Source organism: Aspergillus novofumigatus (assembly GCF_002847465.1).
Source record: "Aspergillus novofumigatus IBT 16806 chromosome Unknown P174scaffold_1, whole genome shotgun sequence".
Lineage (NCBI taxonomy): Eukaryota > Fungi > Ascomycota > Eurotiomycetes > Eurotiales > Aspergillaceae > Aspergillus > Aspergillus novofumigatus.
The window spans coordinates 4,380,099-4,398,293 of NW_020194274.1; the positions used below are offsets into that span (position 1 = coordinate 4,380,099).

Sequence of the window (18,195 nt, forward strand, 5' to 3'; positions counted from 1 at the left end):
GTGCAGTATGGGCTGATTCTTATTCAGCTCATCGCGAGCTTCTGGTGTCTAGACTATTGGTTGTTTGCTGTTTGATGGCTTTTTGTCATGTAGACACCTCAACTAGGATCTTGAGGTGCTTGTCCCGCTCGTCAACCAAAGCCTTGAACCCCTTGGCCACCACGTCCTCCATCAGGATCTTGCTCGTGATCATCGCTCGAGGGGAGAGCTTTCCTATATGCTCGTCAGCATAACCAGTGACAATCGGACCCCATATAGCAGAAGGAACATGCCTGATGAGATCGCATCAATGACAGCTTCGAAGTCACCATCGTCACAGATCACAGCGCCAATGACATGTTTCTCGTGCAAAACGATCTCAAGCGCATCTATCTTCGGCTTCTCCTCCCACAGTGACACTATGGTCACCGTTCCCCTCGCTCGAATAGCCTGAACAGCCGTGTCCAAGCCCACCTGCACACCGGAGCATTCAAAGGCGACGGCTGCCCCTTCCTCTGCTGTCATTGCGCGGACCGAAGCCACAATACCATCCGTCCGCGGATCAAAGACCTCACTTGCACCTAGTTGTCTCGCAAATTGCTTACGCTGTGAGGAGACTTCGGAGACAATAATGGACTTGATCCCGCGGGCTTTCAGGACCTGAACGACAGCGAGACCGATCGGTCCTCCCCCTACCACGAGGACGGTGTCGTCGGGCCGGACGGAGGCACGGCTAACTGCATGCCAGGCCACGGTAAGGGGTTCGACGAGGGCTGCATATGCACCGCAAGGTTAATTAATCACCCGATTCTATCTTGTATCATCCGTAGAAAGCCATAGACTCACCTCCAAGATCAAGAGGGAAACCCTCCGGCAATAGAATTGCATGCTTCTGATCTACAACAACATGATCTGACAAACCCCCTGCATCGCCTGCTCAAACATCAGCCTCACATCTCTATTCATTCGCCCAGAAACTCACTCACTGCTATATCCAATAAAACCCAAATTCTGACAACAGTTCCGCCAACCGGCTAAACAACTCGCACACGTCCCATCATACAGATTCGGTCTGACAGCCACGCGATCACCGACTTTCAGTCGTGAAACGCCCGCGCCAACCTCCTCTATCACACCACTGAATTCATGGCCCAGGGTGACGGGGACGCTCCCGCCCGTGATTGGATGCGGTGTTGAGGGGACTGTGATGGGACCTGCGAGGTACTCGTGTAGATCTATATGCCATGTAAGCAAGCGCCGCCAGACTGATCAAGACCACCAAAGAACGAAGATGAGCATACCGCTTCCGCAGATCCCTACAAAGGCAGGTCGGATCTACCCATGTTAGTCTACGTGCTGGGAGAGCAAATAGGAGATGCTGGCAACCTTGACCTGGCCGTCGCCGCAGACGGGCTCATCAATCTCATCGACGCGGATATCGCCGCGGCCATGGAACCGGACAGCTCGCATTGTGAAGTGTAGATCTTGAAGTTCTAGCTTAGGCGTGTTAATGTTGTATCAGTTCTGTTGGGACTGGCTCATTGGGATTCCCAATTGCATTTTTATACGGCAGAATGAGTTGCGGAACTAAGCCGCGCGAAGAGTAATAAGACGATTGATTTATTCCCTAGACATGAGACTAAGGTAAACTCTACAAACAGTCCTTTGCAGATAGTGAGGGGTCGGCTAAGCTCGTAAGAGGGGTCTGCGGGGTGACTGATGCCTTATTGCCTTGGGTGCTTTCGAATACTGTGTTTGCAGATACAGATGAAGTCGGCAGGGAAAATAAGAGGGAAAAACTGAAAACTGAAACGTTCATTTCTCGTTGGACTTGTTGTTGATGCTAAGAGGGTAAATGCTATTTATGTTGCTGCCTCTGCACGAAATCGTAGACCACTCCTTGTAACCATTTCCACTGATTGAACGACAAAAGGAAGAATGGACTTTTTCCTCGGTAAATTCTCTACCGAACAGTAGCTCCCTTCAGAGACTTCACTGTACAGACTCCTCCGGTCTTAGCAACCAGTTTGCCCAGGGCCGGCTTGCCCTCCTGGCCCTGCACGGCGGGAACCGCGCTCATGTCGAACGCAACCTCCAGGCTGTCCGTGGTGGTGAATCCAGGCTGGAAGGTCTCCCAGACCTTCTTCTTGGGGTTGAGCACCTTCTCGGGCTCGCCGTCAAACCAACCCTCGAAGCCAATGCGGGTACCGGCAGGCGCGCCGGCGGGAGGGGTGACCAGCTCAACGGGTCCAGCGTGCGAGTCCTCGCCTTCGGCGACGCGGGGCGATGCTGCCAAAACCATGGCTGTAGACTTGATACCACGCATAGTTACAGGCTTCAAGTTGCAGACGGCAACAATCTTTCTGTTCTGCATCTCCTCCAGGGGAACGAGGCCGTTCAGACCAGAGCATACGGTGCGCACGGTCTTGCCGGTCTCCTCATCCACCGACGTGTTCTCGGTGCCGGGAGCATCACCACAGTCGATGGTAGAAACGTAGAGGGAGTCCGCATTGGGGTGGTTGATGGCACGGAGGATGTGACCAACGCGAAGGTCGATGAGCGACGGAGAGGGGGAGCAGCGGGCGCAGGAGCAGGCTTGGGCGCCTTCTCCTTCTTTTCCTTCTTCTCCTTCTTGTTAACCTTGGGGGCGCACCAGCAGCGGAGTCAGCGGCCTGCTCGACCGCGCCGCCATTCGCCGCCTTCTCGGGCTTGCCCTGTCCAACGACCAGAGGTTTGCCAGCATCCGGGTTCTGGGCCGCAGCCTTCTCCCTCTTTTTGCGCTCCTTCTCTTCCTTGGGGTCCACGGGCTTGGGAACAAACCGCACGTCGTTCACATCGATGCTGATCTTCTCCTCGTCGGGGATCTGGAGGGCGAACAGGCGGCTATTTTGCACAAAATCGATGTGACGCACAATATGATGGTGTCCTTGCTCACCTGTGCGTTCTTCGGGGGTCCATTTCTCAACGACGGGAGCGAGCAGAGCGTAAGCGGTGATATCAGCAACGGACGGCTTGGTTCCCAGCAAAGTTGTGCGCGCGGCGAGGTGAGTGTTCAGCTGTCGGAGGATGGCCGTAACCACGGACTTGTCGTCCTTAGTCAAGGCATTCTGAAGACCAGAAATGGTGTCTAGCCATTGCTTGATCGAAGCCTGCTCCTCAACGGAGAAAGTCGTCTGAGGAAAGATTTTGGGCGAGGCATGGAGAAGATCAAGCTCTGTGGCGTCGGGAGAAACTGCAGCGGGGTACGAGCGGTAGAGGAGGGAGAGGAGAGAAGACTCGGGAGCAGAGTTGATAGCCATGTTTGCGAACGGGCGACGAACGGCGAAGGAGGACAGAGGCGAGGTGGTGAAGTTAAGAAGAGGGGCAGCAGAAGTCGGCCTCAGGCGTAGTAATAATAATCTGGAGGGTTGACTGATCCGCGGGGCTGTTGTTCTGGCGGCCCCGTCAGAGTCACGGAAACCTTGAGGAAATTCAACTTGATTAAGACGCAGATCCCTAGAGTGATGGGATCCTTGTATAATTGACTTGATAAAAGAGCTGATTACAATTGGATTTGGCTAGATACTGTCAGACTTCGTCTTGCTACAGCATTTCTGGGCTTCCGCGGTGTCGATGACCGACTGCATCCGGTTAGTCTCTTTTTACCTTTATTTTTTTCTTTTCCCCCTAGTTTACTAACTTAGTTAAGCTAGGGCTGGATGACTCAGTGTCAGCTGAGTCATCCAAGTATAATCATAACTATTTATGCACGCTGTCTGCAATAATATCGAATGACATACTCTTCGACAGACGGCAGATTCCAGTTTGCAATATTGGAAACCAAGTTGCGGTGTATTATTTAGATCTATGGAGACAGTCTAACTGTAAGGATATACAGAACGAATATGGAGCCAGCTGTAACATCTAAAAGATGTTGCATTTTTGGCAACAAGCAGTCAGACTACTTGGGCGAGGCAAGTCCAATAGATGGGCCTCGCAGGTCAAAGACGACGAAAAAAGCCTTGAGGAAGACGTCACCAAGGATCTGCATCGAAGTGCCCTGGTTGGACTGGATACCACCGAAACATACTACAAGGTGACATGTCAGTACATGAACTTTCGTACGCGAAGATCGATCGTCTTACCAGTTTGTCCCGTCGTTTTGTTAATTCCAACCTCTGCAAAATCCAGGAACGTGCCAGGTACCGTCGCCAAGTGCTTTGCGCCGACAGCAACCGCGAGATTAGGCAGTTCAGTACCACAGGGATAGATGTAACCGCCGGCGCTGCTGGCATACTGCGCGCCTTTGACCTGCGCGTAGTAGGCATTTACTACTGTGTCATCGAGAAGCATCAATGAAGTGCCGGTATCAGCGATGGCAATAGCAGTATTCTGGATGGTCTGGATAGAACCATCTCCGACCTTGTAATGGGCCGACTGGAACTGCCAGAAACCGCCCGAGGAGTCCACGGTCACGTTGATCATGTCGCCTTGGTACTTGGTTTGATCAATGATTCCGAACTCGTACTCGCCGACACCATCGCTCTTCAAATGCGCCGTCATGACTGGCTCGTCCAGACTGTCGGCGATATTGTCGAAGAACGTCTTCTGCTGCTGAGGCTGGACTGTATTGAGGGACGAAAAGCCCAGGCCTACGAGACCGTTCGAGTAGGTATCTTCCACGAAGGAATCGGACACGCTCGTCGGGATACCAATCGCTTGACCGGTAACGGTTGCGCCACCAATGTCAACGGTATCAGTTCCGACGCCACCATTAGCAAAAGACGAATCGCCGTATTTGATCTCAAAAGTAGCTCCTTCCATCTTCTTAAAAGTGGACGACTTGGAAGGATCGAAGACAGTGTGGCCGACCTGAGCACTCGCCGGAAGCTCCGTGTTCATCACCCAGCTGGTGAAATCGCCAGTCAGTAAGCTCTGTCGCTGGAGTGATTCGAATCAATGTACTTACAAGTCTGCTGAGCCGGTGTCAAAGTTCATCACTATTTTCTGCCCACCGATCGTCACAGGGCTGACGAAAGCAGCATCGTTCTGGACAGATTGCGCACTGACTGCACCGGTCTGCTCTGGCTCCTGGGCGTCGGTTACAAGTAGATTGGCAGCGGTGCCTGAGATAGATGTCGTGTTGAAAGGCTCAAAGTCCGACAGATCGACGCCAAAGGTCGTAGGAACTATGCCAAACTTCCGATAGGCTCTGCGTAGAGCAGTCGGACCGTGAATGGAGTTTCCACGCTTGATCCGCTCAACCTTGAAGGACCTGCCCTGAGATTGAGCTCGTGGCGACGTTGGTGCAGCGAACACACCGTAGCCAAGGAGCAGCAGGAAGAGAAAAGACTGTAGTGAATGCATATTGGCCCGATACTGCCTGTGTTTCGAGACTTTCCAGTCTTCAAATCAATGATCGTATTTGCTGCTTCTAACAGCTGAAGGTGGAAAGCCTCCAAACAAGACAGAGATCAAGCCGGAAGTAAATTAAAGAGCGTGTACTCCGTATGCCCAAGTCCAGACCTAGGCACCTGCGAATATTGTAAAGACAAAAAGAATATTGAAAAGGTACAAATGAAGGGAAAGAGAAACAGCCAAAAGAGCTGTCGGGCAGAAGAGAAAGACGGAGAAGTGAATGACTTGGTCTAGTTCATTGTCAAGAGGGCCTCAGGGCAAAACCCATCATAATAAAGACCTCAGAGGCCCTAATCACGACGGAGCATTAAAAGTTGAACTGAGCTTCAGGCCTCAGCTAAGAACTGCCGAGAGCGCGGATAGCTCCCATGTTGGTAAGTCGGCCCACTCAGGCGAAGAAACCTGAGTTGAACGGAGAAAGCAGCCAATCCATGCCATGCATATGGAGTCGGTGGTGAAGCAACCTCATCTGCCTGACACAGTCAACACGACTCGACAGGCTGGATTTGACAGTTGCTGGCGCAAATCATGAGCCATTCAGCGTTGCCGAAACAGACTTGCCCTGAAGGTGAAACGCCTAGGCGCTGGGCAGTCGCAGGTTGTGCTGACCAGTCAAACCAGTCACCCACCATCGCCAAGGGATAGTGAAACGGTGGACCGAGTCGAAGAAGGCGGTCAAAATACGTACGTACTGGTAGGCTTTTTTTTTCTTGTAAGGGGCTGTGAAGAACTGAAGGTTGATGGATCACCATTAGAAAAAGACCTGTGTTACATTCATCCATTCGCGGGACAATCGACTGTCAAGCGCAATCGGCTGGAGAGCTGTTACGTAGATAAGCGCTGTCCCTTGGTCGGTTTCCAATCACACGGCATCATTCATGAAAAACGCACACTGCAGAGATCACATACACCCATCATAACTCGAGTCCAACTGACGAATGTGCCATACATTTGCAGAGTGAAGTTGGTGCCTACAATCGATAGCGTCGCTTATCAGATATACATGGTGTGGATCCTAGATAGCAGGTGTAGAACGAGACGAGTATACACTACACGCCTTATACGAATGCTGATGTCCGGTGCCTTCTCGTTGGTAAGAGCAATGAGTGTCTCTCATCATGCGAATGCCTCATATTGAAATGGTGGTATCAAATCATGCTTGCCCAAAACGCCGTAGTCAAGAAACTCACAATGCACGCTATTCCAGCTCAAATGCACCGCACAGTAGAAGCAAAGCAGGACGACCGAAATATGAATCACTCCACCATATCATTATCGTCAGGCGGAAGCACTTTATTTGGATCCTCGCCAAGCATTTCACCAACCGACCGTACAACCTGCTTGATGGCCTTTGACGCTGGGCTGTCCGGAAAGTTGTCCACGAAGCTTTCACCGTAGTCGCAAGCCATTCCAACTCTTGGGTCAAGAGGAACTGAACCCAGGAATGGAATGCCCATCTTTTTAGCCAGTCGTTTGCCACCTCCTGTCGTAGCACGGAAGATCTCCGATGTATTAGAGCATCCTGGGCAGACGAACCCCCGCATGTTCTCGACTAGGCCCAGGATACGAATGCCAGCCTTGCGGCAAAAATCAATCTCCTTCCTGACGTCGAGAAGCGATACTTCTTGAGGGGTCGTAACAACCACCGCTCCGTCCACGCCAGACTCTTTTAGAAGTGAGTTCACCGATAAGTGCTCGTCCGAAGTCCCAGGCGGCGTATCGACAATCAGGTAGTCCAACTCGCCCCAGTCTACATCCTTCAGAAACTGCTTAATAATTCCATTCTTCTTTGGGCCCCTCCAGATGATTGCGTCGTCTCTGTTCGGTAGCATGAATTGGATACTCATTGCACTCAGATTATCGGTCACCCACACCGGACTCCAGCCTGCGTTGCTGACGTGAATTGTCTCCGACTCAACACCCATCATCTTGGGGATGGAGGGTCCGCAAATGTCCGTATCACAGAGGCCGACGGTGGATTCAGGGTTCGATGCAAATGCATGTGCAAGGAGCGAGGAGAATGTGGATTTGCCGACACCGCCTTTGCCGGATAGTACAAGGATCTTGTGTCGGATTTGAGACAGACGCTCGGTGATGATAGCGATGTCGGGATCGGGGCCCTTGGGCGCAGAGGCACAAATGGCTTGATTGGGACAACCAGCGCAGGCATCGCCTTTTCCTGCTTGCTCTGACTCGGGTCCAGGGCAGTGCTCTGCAAGAATTAGCCATCTTCAAGGGTAAAAGAAAACATGACTTTTTGCCGCTTAGAAAGACATACCTGGTTCCGGAGCAACGAGGTTCGGCGCCACCTTGGTTGGCACATCGAACGCTGCCACCGGCTCCATCACAGACGGCGCCATTATTGTGAAGACCAGCTTCTTCTAAGAGATATGAAGACAGATAGGTGTGTCAAATTGGTTTGCACAGAAGGAAGCTTTCTTTGATGAAAAAGTGGCGGATCGCCTGCTTGATAATCCATTATCGGATGACAAAGTCTTGGTGGCGATTGGCGCGGGGTGGTTTTCTCAGGATCCAGCCACTGCGGTGTCGGAGCGCCCCGCGATAAGATCGATTAATCATAGATCCTGCAGGATGCTGAATATCTAGGTAGATGGACAGTCATGGACTATCATTGTGATTATTGCTGGCATTACTATGCTGATGAGCAGTGAGTGGCATACTATAACTATATAGACAAGGATCAAGATCTATATGTGTCGCGGTAGTCAGTTGAGTGTTCCCTAGTGGACTAGCCAGAGAGGAACAGTTATATATTCTCCAATTTATGGCCGCATTTTGTAGGGAGAGTTGAACTATCAATGTAACTTTCATAAAGTCGATTTGCTCATGCCTACAGAGTATGCAGCAGGATGCTTGCAAGTTCAGTCTGTCCATCTTTTCAGGAGCGGGGTATGACTGTAACGATCCTCTGCTTTTGAACAAGGAGAATAGATACCTATCGATAATGCAGAGGGTTGTCAGAACCTTATCATGCCTCCTCTGGCCGTGCCACTCTAAAGTCAGGCCTACCACAATCATTATCCACCAACTGGACAGCCAGAAGGCTGACCCATTTCGATTAAAGGCGCGATTTGCAAATATCCGCAGGTTGTCGTTGACTAGAGACACTGCAGATCTCTACAGGACCCAGTCCTCTTACAAAACTACAACTATCAGCATATCAGTTACTATTCCCTTCTTTCTGCAGGCCGTGTCTGTGTGCCGCAGGAGGCATAGTGCCAATCAGGTCCCCTCAACATCATGCATATCTTATGCATTGCATATGCTTCCCTTTCAACGTTGAAAGAATCGCTGAAATTATTGATTGGCGATAATCTAGACTACCTGCATCTTACCTGCTTCAATGGCTGAAATTTCAGGATTGACAGGGGAAATGCTGTCCAGTGAAATGTAGTATTCGATGCACCCGCCGTTACCGCTCAATTGTGATGGCTTTTCCATCAAGAGAAATATGCTTTTCAATGTGCAGAGCAAGCGAATAGTCGACGAAGCACGAGTAGTAAGGTAAGGAAATTGTCGTCGCTCAGACGGATCGGTATCCAAGGAATAACCCACGAGCCTGAAGATTATTTTAGAGTGACCTGAACCGTATCCCATCTGATATAATTTCGCTTGACTTTCCCTCGTCAACACCGAGGCTACTAGGATGTACTATGTTTGCGAAAGAAATTGTTTTGAGTTCCTTAAGAGCGTTGGACCTTCTTTCTCTTTCTGCTCCATTCCTCATTCCCTTTAAGAGACTGTACCAACGTCTTGTGATTGGCGCTTTTCCCACTCAATGGGTCTGGGTCGCTAAGTAACCCTTTTCCCCAACGACAGCTCTACTTAGTCTCGTCCTTAGACATATGAGGTTACTCTCTCTCCCCGCTATACCCCGTATGGGTAAACGATAAATAGCAGGTAGCTCCGCCGCTCTGTCACTAACACAAGCATTTTCTATCTTTTCTTTTGTTTATATTTTGCGTATTCTCTCTTTCCTCCAGTTGTTCAGTGACCATTGAGCATTGTTGTTGAGGTGCGAAATCTATCCAATTTTGAAACACTAACAAAAACGTCACATGGGTTGTGGCCGACACTACCCACCCTTCCTTCCCTGTCACATGCTTCTTCTGCACCTGTGACTTTTTCGATCCATCTGTCCACAATAACAATTTTCCGCTGCCGCTTCCCACGCAGGAAAGAGAGCTACACGCAATTATGGATCGTGGCCTTTCAACAGGCGCTCATCAGGCAGATGATGGACTTCGCGAGAGGATTGTGGCCTCTCAGTCCAGCTCGGCCCCCGGTCTCGAGGCTTTAACAGCCACGGGTGAAGGTGAGGTCAAGGACAAAGCCGGTAAAGGAAAGAAGACATACGGCCGGACTCCTGATGGTAAAGGTACGTGATGAGATAGTCTCGCCCGAAAATTAAGAGTAGATGACACGCCTTTTCGGCTCTCAACTTGGGGTGCTACGGGTTACTCTCCGCTAACTAACCTATTCAATAGTGTTTACGGTGCCTCAAACGCACGACATGGTCTCTCAACTACTATCACCATCGGAACCAAAGAACCTGTCAGACGTCATCGTTCTAGCCATTCTCGCTGCTCATATTCTTCTCTTATGGCGACTTCCCGCCGGTGCCAAAGTGCCCGTTTTTGCCTTCATCTACCTCTTTTGGCGCGGTGCCTACAATGCTGGGATCGGATGGCTGCTTCATCACCAGTCGAACCACAGAACGCTCGTCCGTTGGGCGGAGAAGACCAAGATCTTCGTGAATCCGGCCAAGGGCCAAAATCCTCATGCTAACCTATACAAGTTGATTAAACGTGAATTGGAGACCAAGATCCCAGCTGACTATTCGTTCGAAGATGCTCCAATTGAGTACAACACCTGGCTCGTCTTCAGACGACTTGTCGATCTGATCTTGATGTGCGACTTCACCTCCTATTGCCTCTTTGCGATAGCCTGTAGCCAACATCCCCTTGATGAGGGTCCTCTGATGACTGTCTTGCGGTGGTCCGCAGGCGTCGTCTTAGTGCTCTTCAACCTGTGGGTAAAATTAGACGCGCATCGAGTGGTAAAAGACTACGCCTGGTACTGGGGAGACTTTTTCTTTCTTATCGACCAGGAGTTGACCTTTGACGGTGTCTTCGAAATGGCACCTCATCCGATGTACTCGGTCGGTTATGCTGGATACTACGGTATCTCGCTAATGGCGGCGAGCTATAAGGTCCTGTTCATCTCTATTCTCGCCCATGCAGCACAATTCGCTTTCCTGGTCTTCGTCGAGAATCCGCACATCGAGAAGACATATAACCCGCCACCACCCCGAAAGCGAACTATCGATCAGGAAAATGTATCTATCACCCCTCAGAGACCGGATTCGCCCAGCGCGCCAGCTTCCGTTGATGAACAAGTGCCCCATGCGCCAAGTTATTCAAGCGGTCCACCTCCATCAGTCCACAACCTCTTGGGCCTTCGGAACCTGGATTTGTATCGGACGATAGATACTTCTTCCATACTGATTCAATTTCTCGTATTCGCCCTCACGGTCTTGACGCCTTCAACTCCTTGGTTCCAGTTCCTCTTTGTGGCCAACGCGGCAGTCTGGAGAATCTGGTATTCTGTCGGTATCGGCTTGGTGCTCAACCGTCAGTCGAACTGTAAGGCCTGGACTCGACACTTTGTAAAATATGGCGAAAGCCCTCAGGAGGCCTGGAGTCAATGGAAAGGCACTTATCATATCAGCATGGTCATGTGTTACGCGAGCTTCATTGCCGCGGTTTGGAAAATGTACAGTCTTCCAGCGGATTGGGGCTATGGCCTCGTCTTGCTCAGACATGTCTTGGGTGCAGGGCTCATTGCCTTGCAAATCTGGACATCGGTCAGCATCTACGAATCTCTTGGAGAGTTTGGTTGGTTCTACGGAGATTTCTTCTTTGATGAATCGCCCAAATTGACGTATGACGGCATTTACCGTTTCCTGAACAACCCTGAGCGTGTTCTGGGTTTGGCAGGGGTTTGGGGTGCTGTCCTTATCACCAGCAGTGGTACTGTCACTTTCCTTGCCCTGATGAGCCATATTTTGAGCCTGGGATTCATCCAATTTGTCGAGCGTCCTCACATGCAGAAGCTTTATGGCCAAAGCCTGCGACGAGATGCTGGCCTGACAAAGAGTTTGAAGCGATCCTTGCCTCCATCTCTACAGCAGCTGCATGGAAGTGTCGACAAGATGTTTGATGAGTCTTTCGAGTTCATCGAAGAACTCATTGACACTGCTCGTCCGAAGCTCGCTGCGGGTGTCAACACGTTTGTCAAAGACACATCAGCTCTGTTCCAAAAGTATCCCGCTCGTGTGACTATCTCTCGCATCGATGAAGACCTGGCTGGCTATGACTTACGTGACTACTCCTTGGAGGTCGAAGGCACTGATTCATTGTCTCCCAATGACAACGATCAAAGCGGTAGGGAGGGTGCCGATGCTCGTATGCCCCTTGACAGACGCGGCGACCTGAAGAACTTGGTCTTGGAGTATGGTTCACCCATCAAGGTTAAGTGGACTGCTCCGCTCAATCACAGCAAGAAAGATTGGATTGGTCTATATCGAGTCACCGACAACACTTCTCGGGAAGTCACGCGCGTCTCATCTCAAGGGAGATGGATTGCGGTCAACGAGGGCTCGTACGACAATTTGACTTGCGAGAAGGGAATCGTGAGCAGCGATATTGTCGTACCAGCCGCACAACGCAAAGACAACGAAAACCGCGATCTTGCTTCCGGTGAAGTTATCTTCTCTGGTGATAAGCTGTTTTGGACTCAGGGTGTCTTCGAGTTCCGGTACCATCACAATGGCAAACACAATGTTATGGCTATCTCAAGACCATTTGAGATTCGTATCAGTCGGTTTGATGAGGATGAGATCCCACTGATGGACCCTACTTCAGTCGAGATAAGCCTGTTTCCCGTTGTGCGTAACTGCTTTGATCGAGATCCCGAGATCGCGCCGGAAACCGTGGATGAGCCTTTTGGCAGTCTCGTCGAACGTGATGGAAAGTATGCCAAGAGAGTCGTGTTCGCGGTTCATCAAATGTGAGTTGATTTTCCTGCGTGAGTTCTGGGGGAGGTCGTACTAATGCTTTCGCGAAGGTTTGGTATCGAATTCGCTCCTGAGGTTGTCAAAGCCGACGGCAATGTCCACAATCTCGCTCGGAGGATATGCAATGCAAAAAGGGTCCTGGTATGTAGTCCTCTGCTTCATCCATACCTCACCGCCTATTTTTCAGGCCGCTGAAGCTGACTTCGAATATTACATCGTGCAGGCTCCCTATAGTCTGACCAGGAATGGTGCAACGACACCAACTGAAGGGAAAGAGTAACCTGAAAATGAGAATCTATGTGGAACGGAGAGAAAACTCGAGAAAGAAAAAGTGGAGACATGGCATGTCTCCTAGCTTGACAATCCGCAAACCATTTCCTGTTCGCCTTTTGTAGCTTATATTTGGATGAGCGATGGAAGCTCTGATAGACAGGCTTATTGCCAATGTCATATCTTTTGATTCTGCTCACAGTGCTGGGATTCTCTATCACATTCTGCACGCTAAAGATGAACCTTGAAGGAAATTAAAAAAAAGAAAAGAAGATTATACAGGCCACGATGACGAGAGTACATTGACGGTGCAAAGCATACATTACTTCGAGTGGTTGAGACAGCAGAAGCTGAAGGGGGTTATAATTTCATGGTACATATTCAGTGGCACTATGTATATATACCATAGAGAATGAAGAATTCGTGTTTAACAGTTTTGGTGGACGGAATTTCCCTGTATGGGATAGGTTTCGATTTAATAAGCATGTCTATTCTAACTACCGAGTATGATTTGACGAAAAGCCTACAACTTCAGAGCGGTCAGCAGGCATCTTAAGCTGACATGGAGTTCGACAGCGCAGCAGCACAACGGGACACCTCAAGTAAAAGGCAAACTCGTAAAGAGTTCGCAGCAAGGTGTTGATCAGCCAAGCCGGTAAATTCATCCCATCCCCTGCCAAGTTCTTCCCCACGTCAGATCATCCAAAACGAACGATGAGTCGGGTGAAAGGCGTTGGCACAAGTCAAGCGTAGCAAGCACACCGACAGGTCTCAGCACGGAGCATAACGATTGAGCCCGCTGTTCAGTGCTCCACAACCGATCATCCCTTCAATCCAGCGGATTTCAGAAGAAATACAGCGAAGAGAAAGTCCGGTATAAGGGAGTTGAACAGGCGGATCGGAGTGCTCCAAGTGTGCTGCGCTGCCGGTAGCTGCGGGCTCGAGGGGCGGTTCTCCAAGGGAGATCATTGAATGGATTGACTAGTTGTCATCATAAAAGGATTGTGTGTGGCAGTGATATGAGATTAGGGAGAAGGAACTGTACCTATTACTAGTAATGCCAGGAAGTTGTGCTTGGGTTGCAGTTGTACAATTTCTATTTCTTCAAGATTGTCAGCAATCCGAATGATCAAGCACATCAGTGGATCGAAAGGACAAGTAGAATCTTTCAAAATGATCAGGAGTTTTTGGTAAGGTATTTTGTCTTCTTCAAGGTTTTTACAGAAGCAGAACTGAAAAAAATGTCTCTCATCACGAAAAAGAATATGGGCAGTGTAATTGTCGAGGAAGTGAGCAAAAACATACCTAACAGGGCCTACAGAGAGTTGCGAGTTATCCGAGATTAGATGGAAATTTCCTGTCTGATGAATTGGTCAGCGAGACTGCATGGAGCAAAACGAGCTGACAGCAAATGTGGATTAGAATTTTGATCAGATGGTGATGCATGTTTGTTCAAGCCCATTTATTTGTCGCCGGAACTTAAGATTTTGGAAATCAATTTCGTCATGAAGGGTGCGGATTGACAGGGAGGTGGGTTAGGCAGACTTACAGTGAGTAAGTAAGTATCAGGTCGTTTTGAGTAGATGGCGGTTTAGAAGCTGATGCACATTTATCAACACCCCAAGCCTCATCATCGGAGGTTTAGTTGGTTGGCAGTCTAGCATAGAGAAGATGAAGGAAGAGGAAGAGGAGAAAATCAGAGAAGAAATACTTGAGTGGGAAAAAAAGTGTGATCCACCAGCGGACGAAGACAAACAGTACAAACATCTTCTGAAATCGCAGATTTCCGTTTCTGGACTGGGAAAGTCGCTGGAAGGCTGCTTGTCGGGATTTCTATTGACAATTCCTTGTGTTATCAATTGTCATTGCCTTTTGTCTTTTGATTCGAAGCTTCTTCTCATTCCAAGTTATACCTGCTATGACTGACCGACGAAGAATCAATGGGCCGCCCAGTGGCACAAGGCCTGCGGTCTTTGCATCGTCGCTCAAATCTACGACTGATACTACATCTGGCAGGCCACAACGGCAAAGGCAGCCGAATGAACTGCGCAAAATATGTGAGATATCAGTTCGATACATCGCCCGCGCAAAAGCTAACATGTCTGCGAATTAGTCCTCAAGACTGGCCTGATCCCTTCCGCATCAGGCTCCTCATACCTCGAATTCGAACCCTCAGCCTCCCTCGCCGCTGCACGCTCTTCTCCCCAATCTCTCATCCCTCCTTCTTCAGCTCTGAAGCTTGCATGCACTGTTCACGGACCGAAACCGCTTCCCCGCTCTGCTACATTCTCGCCTAACCTTGTTCTCACCACTCATGTCAAATATGCGCCGTTCGCTGCCCGCCGGAGGAAAGGGCACATCCGAGACACTAGCGAACGGGACCTGGGTGTGCATTTGGAGACCGCGCTGCGGGGTGTTATTGTTGCTGAACGGTGGCCGAAGAGTGGATTGGATATCACGATTACGATCTTAGAGGCAGAAGATGATCGGTGGTGGGGGGATGCGCCAGACTCTCATGATGCTCCGTGGGGGATGATGAATGTTCTGGCTGGATGCATCACAGCTGCCTCTGCGGCGATTGCGGATGCGCGGATTGACTGTTTGGATCTCGTCGCTGGCGGCGTGGCTGCTCTTGTTTCTGATGAGTCGGCGGAGGGAGAGAGGTCAGCGCCGAAGCTTATGCTGGATACGGACCCTGCTGAACATCGGTCTATCCTGTCAGCATGTGTCGTCGCATATATGCCTTCTCGGGACGAGATTACAGAAATATGGCTTAAAGGGGATAGTTCGAAGGTGCTATTAAGGCCCGATGACAAGCGCTCGGGGCATGATGCTTTAATAGATGGGGCGGTGGACGCTGCTCGGGGAGCGCATACGGTTCTGGCGGACGCAGTGAGGGAATCTGCTGAACGGTTCGCCGGCCTTGCTACAGTTTGAGGCCTCGTTTAATGAACGAAGAAGTAATACCGACGTCTTGTAGGATCCTTTTCAATTGTCATATTACCATTAAATGTGATAGACCATCAGTCATTGCTCCCTCGGTAGAATCCTTAGCATTCAGTTGAATCATGAATTGAGTGGGCTCTCACTGTGTATACTACCAGTGAATCAAACACCGCGTAAGGCGGTTTGGGACTAAACCACTAGAGCAGATGTTCTGCCTGCCTGTGAGGTGAGCTCGACTCATTCCGAAATAAACACCAACCTCTCGTCTGACCACTCTCTCCCTCACCAACTTTCAATCATCCTCATTTTGCTCTCCAAATTGATCAAAGCATTCTCGTTACATCTTTCTCTCTCCATCACGTCCGACTCAAAACGTCGCGATGCCCAAGTCAACCGTTGACGAGCAGCACATCTTCATGTATCACATCCTTAACGGAGTGAACGACAAGACCGTAAGTCCTCTCTTGAGAATAGTGAAACGAGCATAGACGAGTAGCAACAGAGGAACCGCTTGATGTTCCTCCGTTTATTGTTCACGATGCTTTCCTCAAGACGACCAGGAGAGAGCTGACCATACTCGTTCCCCGTAGATCAATTGGGACCCCGTCTGCAAGGCCACCAACTTGAACAAGAAGGCCGCTAGCATGAGATGGATCCGTCTCAAGGGAAAGATCGAAGACGCTCTGAAGGAAAACGAGACTGAAAGCGCCGACAACATCGCCGCAAAGTCTGGCAATGGTAACGGCAACGCTGAAGTCAAGGCTGAAGCCGAAAAAGCTCCTGGCAAGGCTATGCCCAAGATGGGTGTTTTCAAGCCCCGTCGTTCCAAGAACGTCAACACCGCTGAATCTGAGATCGCTCCCCTGCTAAGAAGAGACGCGCCTCTAAGCGCAATAGAGACGATCAGACCGACAACGAAGACGCCAACAAGGGTGTTTCTGAGGCTACTGCCGAGAAGTAGATGGGTTCCATCGTTGGACGATCATTCTTCCTCCACGAGCTCTTGTGGCCATGGCACCTTTGGGACGAGCATATTTCTTTGCAGCAGCGATGAAAGGGAGTTAGTTTGGTTCAGTAACAGGGAGCATCTTTTGGTGCATTGCCTGGTTGGATGGATTTGTGTCTGTTACTGGCAGTTACATGAACACAGGAAGAGGTGTGTTGAACCTGGAGGATAGTAGATAGGAGCTCTAGGTCAGTTTAAACTACAAGTTAAGGGTTTCATGGAGCACGTGAGCCTGCATGACTGCAGAATGTAGGCGGTGAGAACCTATTGGCGTGCCAGAATGCCAAGGCATACAATCTGTATTCAGTGTACCTCCCTAGGGCCTTGTCATTATCCAGACTCGTTGCTCCCTTCCATAGAACGCTAATAATACAGAAACAGAACCTTAGAGCACAAAAGTACTCCTGTCATCTCATCTCTCTATACGCTTCTTTGTCCGCAGTATCGGCATTCACATGTGGCGCCGTTTCGCTTTACCGCGGACACACGAAGTAATTCAAGTACTCTGTAGATCAGGCAGTCCACAACTGTGATAACGCATTTGCCAGGGAGGAATACTGTAATCACAAAGTACTGCCAGATATAGAAACATATGGGCAAGGTTTAGCCGGTAATCCGTGGTGGTGATGGCTTTGAGATTAATTTCCTTAAGATTAGGATCGTTGGCCCAGATTCCCGATATTGCTAGCTCCTGAGTTGGTGTAGTTCGCAAATAGACCTGACAACCAAGAGTTCTGGTCCTGTCCATAAGCACGGCCGGATGCTTTTCGCTTTTTGACTCATTCTTGACGCTTCGATGATCGATGGCACCAAGAGACAATAATGGAAAAGAAAATAGAAACCTGATCCTATCAGCTCCACTGTGGCTTCCACTCTTTGCGTGTTTTCCGCCGCGTCTCTGGGAAGTCAGGGGAAGATTGGACTTTTGGTAGGATACTTCGAGCCCATGTCATGGTCCCACTACCACGCAAGAGCGGCACAGGCGACAGGTAATTACCGATGACAGCGCAGAGATGGTCAATAGGTGCATCCAATATACCGGCGGGAACGGACTCGTGACTCTCCGTGGATGTTCCCCGATCGAGGCTTTCCCTTCGTTGGACCTTCGAGGTTCAGACAGCATCGACAGCATCAAGATTTGGCTATCCACCATCGGTGTTTCACATCTCGAAGTTTGATCGAATTCTCTCAACCTAATCACTCCATGGCCATGAACACCTAGATTATCTATATGATTGGGTTCTCCGCGGATCGTGGATTATGGCCTGCAGGTACGATGTTAAGCCGTTTGAGATATTGCCAAGGGTATTGGGAACCAGAAGAACAGGAGGGAGAGAGTTTTGATAGCTAACGTCTCTGCTGTCAGACAGGTCGCAAGAGAAGTGAAACCTGCCAGAGCGCCATGGACTGAACATTGCGCGAGAAATCCCGATGCACTCCAAACTCCAAAGTCCAAAATCCACAATCCCTTGATCCAAGGCTATGGGCTCAATTCGCT

General features: G+C 49.9%; 8 protein-coding genes across 8 annotated transcripts; 4 read left to right on the forward strand and 4 right to left on the reverse strand.

Moving 5' to 3' along the window:
- On the reverse strand, positions 1–1,596 carry P174DRAFT_437879 (2,3-butanediol dehydrogenase). The gene is made up of 6 exons (XM_024826408.1): positions 1,366–1,596; positions 1,281–1,314; positions 966–1,214; positions 826–912; positions 273–752; positions 1–213 (listed from the first exon to the last, which is right to left on the reverse strand). Exons 1-6 carry the CDS (start codon positions 1,447–1,449, stop codon positions 86–88), a joined length of 1,062 nt encoding a protein of 353 aa, XP_024688016.1. The 5' UTR covers positions 1,450–1,596; the 3' UTR covers positions 1–85.
- A 164-nt stretch (positions 1,597–1,760) lies between these two features.
- Positions 1,761–3,588, reverse strand: P174DRAFT_437880 (putative cofactor for methionyl- and glutamyl-tRNA synthetases). The gene is made up of 2 exons (XM_024826409.1): positions 2,633–3,588; positions 1,761–2,574 (listed from the first exon to the last, which is right to left on the reverse strand). Exons 1-2 carry the CDS (start codon positions 3,276–3,278, stop codon positions 1,943–1,945), a joined length of 1,278 nt encoding a protein of 425 aa, XP_024688017.1. The 5' UTR covers positions 3,279–3,588; the 3' UTR covers positions 1,761–1,942.
- A 181-nt stretch (positions 3,589–3,769) lies between these two features.
- On the reverse strand, positions 3,770–5,799 carry P174DRAFT_500919 (pepsin-like aspartic protease). Its single transcript, XM_024831000.1, has 3 exons — positions 4,928–5,799; positions 4,104–4,867; positions 3,770–4,047 (listed from the first exon to the last, which is right to left on the reverse strand). The coding sequence occupies exons 1-3, from the start codon at positions 5,323–5,325 to the stop codon at positions 3,920–3,922; spliced, it is 1,290 nt and encodes a 429-aa protein (XP_024688018.1). The 5' UTR covers positions 5,326–5,799; the 3' UTR covers positions 3,770–3,919.
- A 544-nt stretch (positions 5,800–6,343) lies between these two features.
- Positions 6,344–7,974, reverse strand: nbp35 (Fe-S cluster-binding ATPase). Its single transcript, XM_024828716.1, has 2 exons — positions 7,655–7,974; positions 6,344–7,588 (listed from the first exon to the last, which is right to left on the reverse strand). The coding sequence occupies exons 1-2, from the start codon at positions 7,734–7,736 to the stop codon at positions 6,633–6,635; spliced, it is 1,038 nt and encodes a 345-aa protein (XP_024688019.1). The 5' UTR covers positions 7,737–7,974; the 3' UTR covers positions 6,344–6,632.
- Positions 7,975–9,294: 1,320 nt separating this feature from the next.
- P174DRAFT_48293 (phosphatidylethanolamine N-methyltransferase) lies at positions 9,295–13,136 on the forward strand. Its single transcript, XM_024830735.1, has 4 exons — positions 9,295–9,775; positions 9,885–12,468; positions 12,526–12,616; positions 12,699–13,136. The coding sequence occupies exons 1-4, from the start codon at positions 9,595–9,597 to the stop codon at positions 12,753–12,755; spliced, it is 2,913 nt and encodes a 970-aa protein (XP_024688020.1). The 5' UTR covers positions 9,295–9,594; the 3' UTR covers positions 12,756–13,136.
- Positions 13,034–14,390, forward strand: P174DRAFT_437884 (uncharacterized protein). Its single transcript, XM_024826410.1, has 3 exons — positions 13,034–13,274; positions 13,791–13,847; positions 14,051–14,390. The coding sequence occupies exons 1-3, from the start codon at positions 13,230–13,232 to the stop codon at positions 14,108–14,110; spliced, it is 162 nt and encodes a 53-aa protein (XP_024688021.1). The 5' UTR covers positions 13,034–13,229; the 3' UTR covers positions 14,111–14,390.
- A 164-nt stretch (positions 14,391–14,554) lies between these two features.
- Positions 14,555–15,730, forward strand: P174DRAFT_500922 (3' exoribonuclease family protein). Its single transcript, XM_024831001.1, has 2 exons — positions 14,555–14,802; positions 14,859–15,730. Exons 1-2 carry the CDS (start codon positions 14,664–14,666, stop codon positions 15,680–15,682), a joined length of 963 nt encoding a protein of 320 aa, XP_024688022.1. The 5' UTR covers positions 14,555–14,663; the 3' UTR covers positions 15,683–15,730.
- A 94-nt stretch (positions 15,731–15,824) lies between these two features.
- On the forward strand, positions 15,825–16,652 carry P174DRAFT_447927 (uncharacterized protein; the record flags this gene model as incomplete). Its single annotated transcript, XM_024828717.1, has 3 exons — positions 15,825–16,143; positions 16,282–16,524; positions 16,581–16,652. Exons 1-3 carry the CDS (start codon positions 16,072–16,074, stop codon positions 16,650–16,652), a joined length of 387 nt encoding a protein of 128 aa, XP_024688023.1. The 5' UTR covers positions 15,825–16,071.
- Positions 16,653–18,195: the final 1,543 nt, after the last annotated feature.

What these genes read in the sequence shown, in the direction of transcription:
- P174DRAFT_437879 (XM_024826408.1), bottom strand. Translation starts at nt 1,449, where the DNA reads ATGCGAGCTGTCCGGTTCCATGGCCGCGGCGATATCCGCGTCGATGAG. An exon ending in TGTAGGGATCTGCGGAAGCG is followed by an intron (nt 1,215 to 1,280) that starts GTATGCTCATCT and finishes CATGGCATATAG; the next exon opens with ATCTACACGAGTACCTCGCA. An exon ending in GGGTTTTATTGGATATAGCA is followed by an intron (nt 913 to 965) that starts GTGAGTGAGTTT and finishes ATGTTTGAGCAG; the next exon opens with GCGATGCAGGGGGTTTGTCA.
- P174DRAFT_437880 (XM_024826409.1), bottom strand. Translation starts at nt 3,278, where the DNA reads ATGGCTATCAACTCTGCTCCCGAGTCTTCTCTCCTCTCCCTCCTCTAC. An exon ending in GGCCGCTGACTCCGCTGCTG is followed by an intron (nt 2,575 to 2,632) that starts GTGCGCCCCCAA and finishes AAGGCGCCCAAG; the next exon opens with CCTGCTCCTGCGCCCGCTGC.
- P174DRAFT_500919 (XM_024831000.1), bottom strand. Translation starts at nt 5,325, where the DNA reads ATGCATTCACTACAGTCTTTTCTCTTCCTGCTGCTCCTTGGCTACGGT. An exon ending in GACACCGGCTCAGCAGACTT is followed by an intron (nt 4,868 to 4,927) that starts GTAAGTACATTG and finishes CGATTTCACCAG; the next exon opens with CTGGGTGATGAACACGGAGC. An exon ending in CAAAACGACGGGACAAACTG is followed by an intron (nt 4,048 to 4,103) that starts GTAAGACGATCG and finishes GTCACCTTGTAG; the next exon opens with TATGTTTCGGTGGTATCCAG.
- nbp35 (XM_024828716.1), bottom strand. Translation starts at nt 7,736, where the DNA reads ATGGCGCCGTCTGTGATGGAGCCGGTGGCAGCGTTCGATGTGCCAACC. An exon ending in CCTCGTTGCTCCGGAACCAG is followed by an intron (nt 7,589 to 7,654) that starts GTATGTCTTTCT and finishes TAATTCTTGCAG; the next exon opens with AGCACTGCCCTGGACCCGAG.
- P174DRAFT_48293 (XM_024830735.1), top strand. Translation starts at nt 9,595, where the DNA reads ATGGATCGTGGCCTTTCAACAGGCGCTCATCAGGCAGATGATGGACTT. An exon ending in GTGTTCGCGGTTCATCAAAT is followed by an intron (nt 12,469 to 12,525) that starts GTGAGTTGATTT and finishes GCTTTCGCGAAG; the next exon opens with GTTTGGTATCGAATTCGCTC. An exon ending in GCAATGCAAAAAGGGTCCTG is followed by an intron (nt 12,617 to 12,698) that starts GTATGTAGTCCT and finishes TACATCGTGCAG; the next exon opens with GCTCCCTATAGTCTGACCAG.
- P174DRAFT_437884 (XM_024826410.1), top strand. Translation starts at nt 13,230, where the DNA reads ATGTCTATTCTAACTACCGAGTATGATTTGACGAAAAGCCTACAA. An exon ending in ATTTGACGAAAAGCCTACAA is followed by an intron (nt 13,275 to 13,790) that starts CTTCAGAGCGGT and finishes AAGGAACTGTAC; the next exon opens with CTATTACTAGTAATGCCAGG. An exon ending in CAGTTGTACAATTTCTATTT is followed by an intron (nt 13,848 to 14,050) that starts CTTCAAGATTGT and finishes GCAAAAACATAC; the next exon opens with CTAACAGGGCCTACAGAGAG.
- P174DRAFT_500922 (XM_024831001.1), top strand. Translation starts at nt 14,664, where the DNA reads ATGACTGACCGACGAAGAATCAATGGGCCGCCCAGTGGCACAAGGCCT. An exon ending in GAATGAACTGCGCAAAATAT is followed by an intron (nt 14,803 to 14,858) that starts GTGAGATATCAG and finishes TCTGCGAATTAG; the next exon opens with TCCTCAAGACTGGCCTGATC.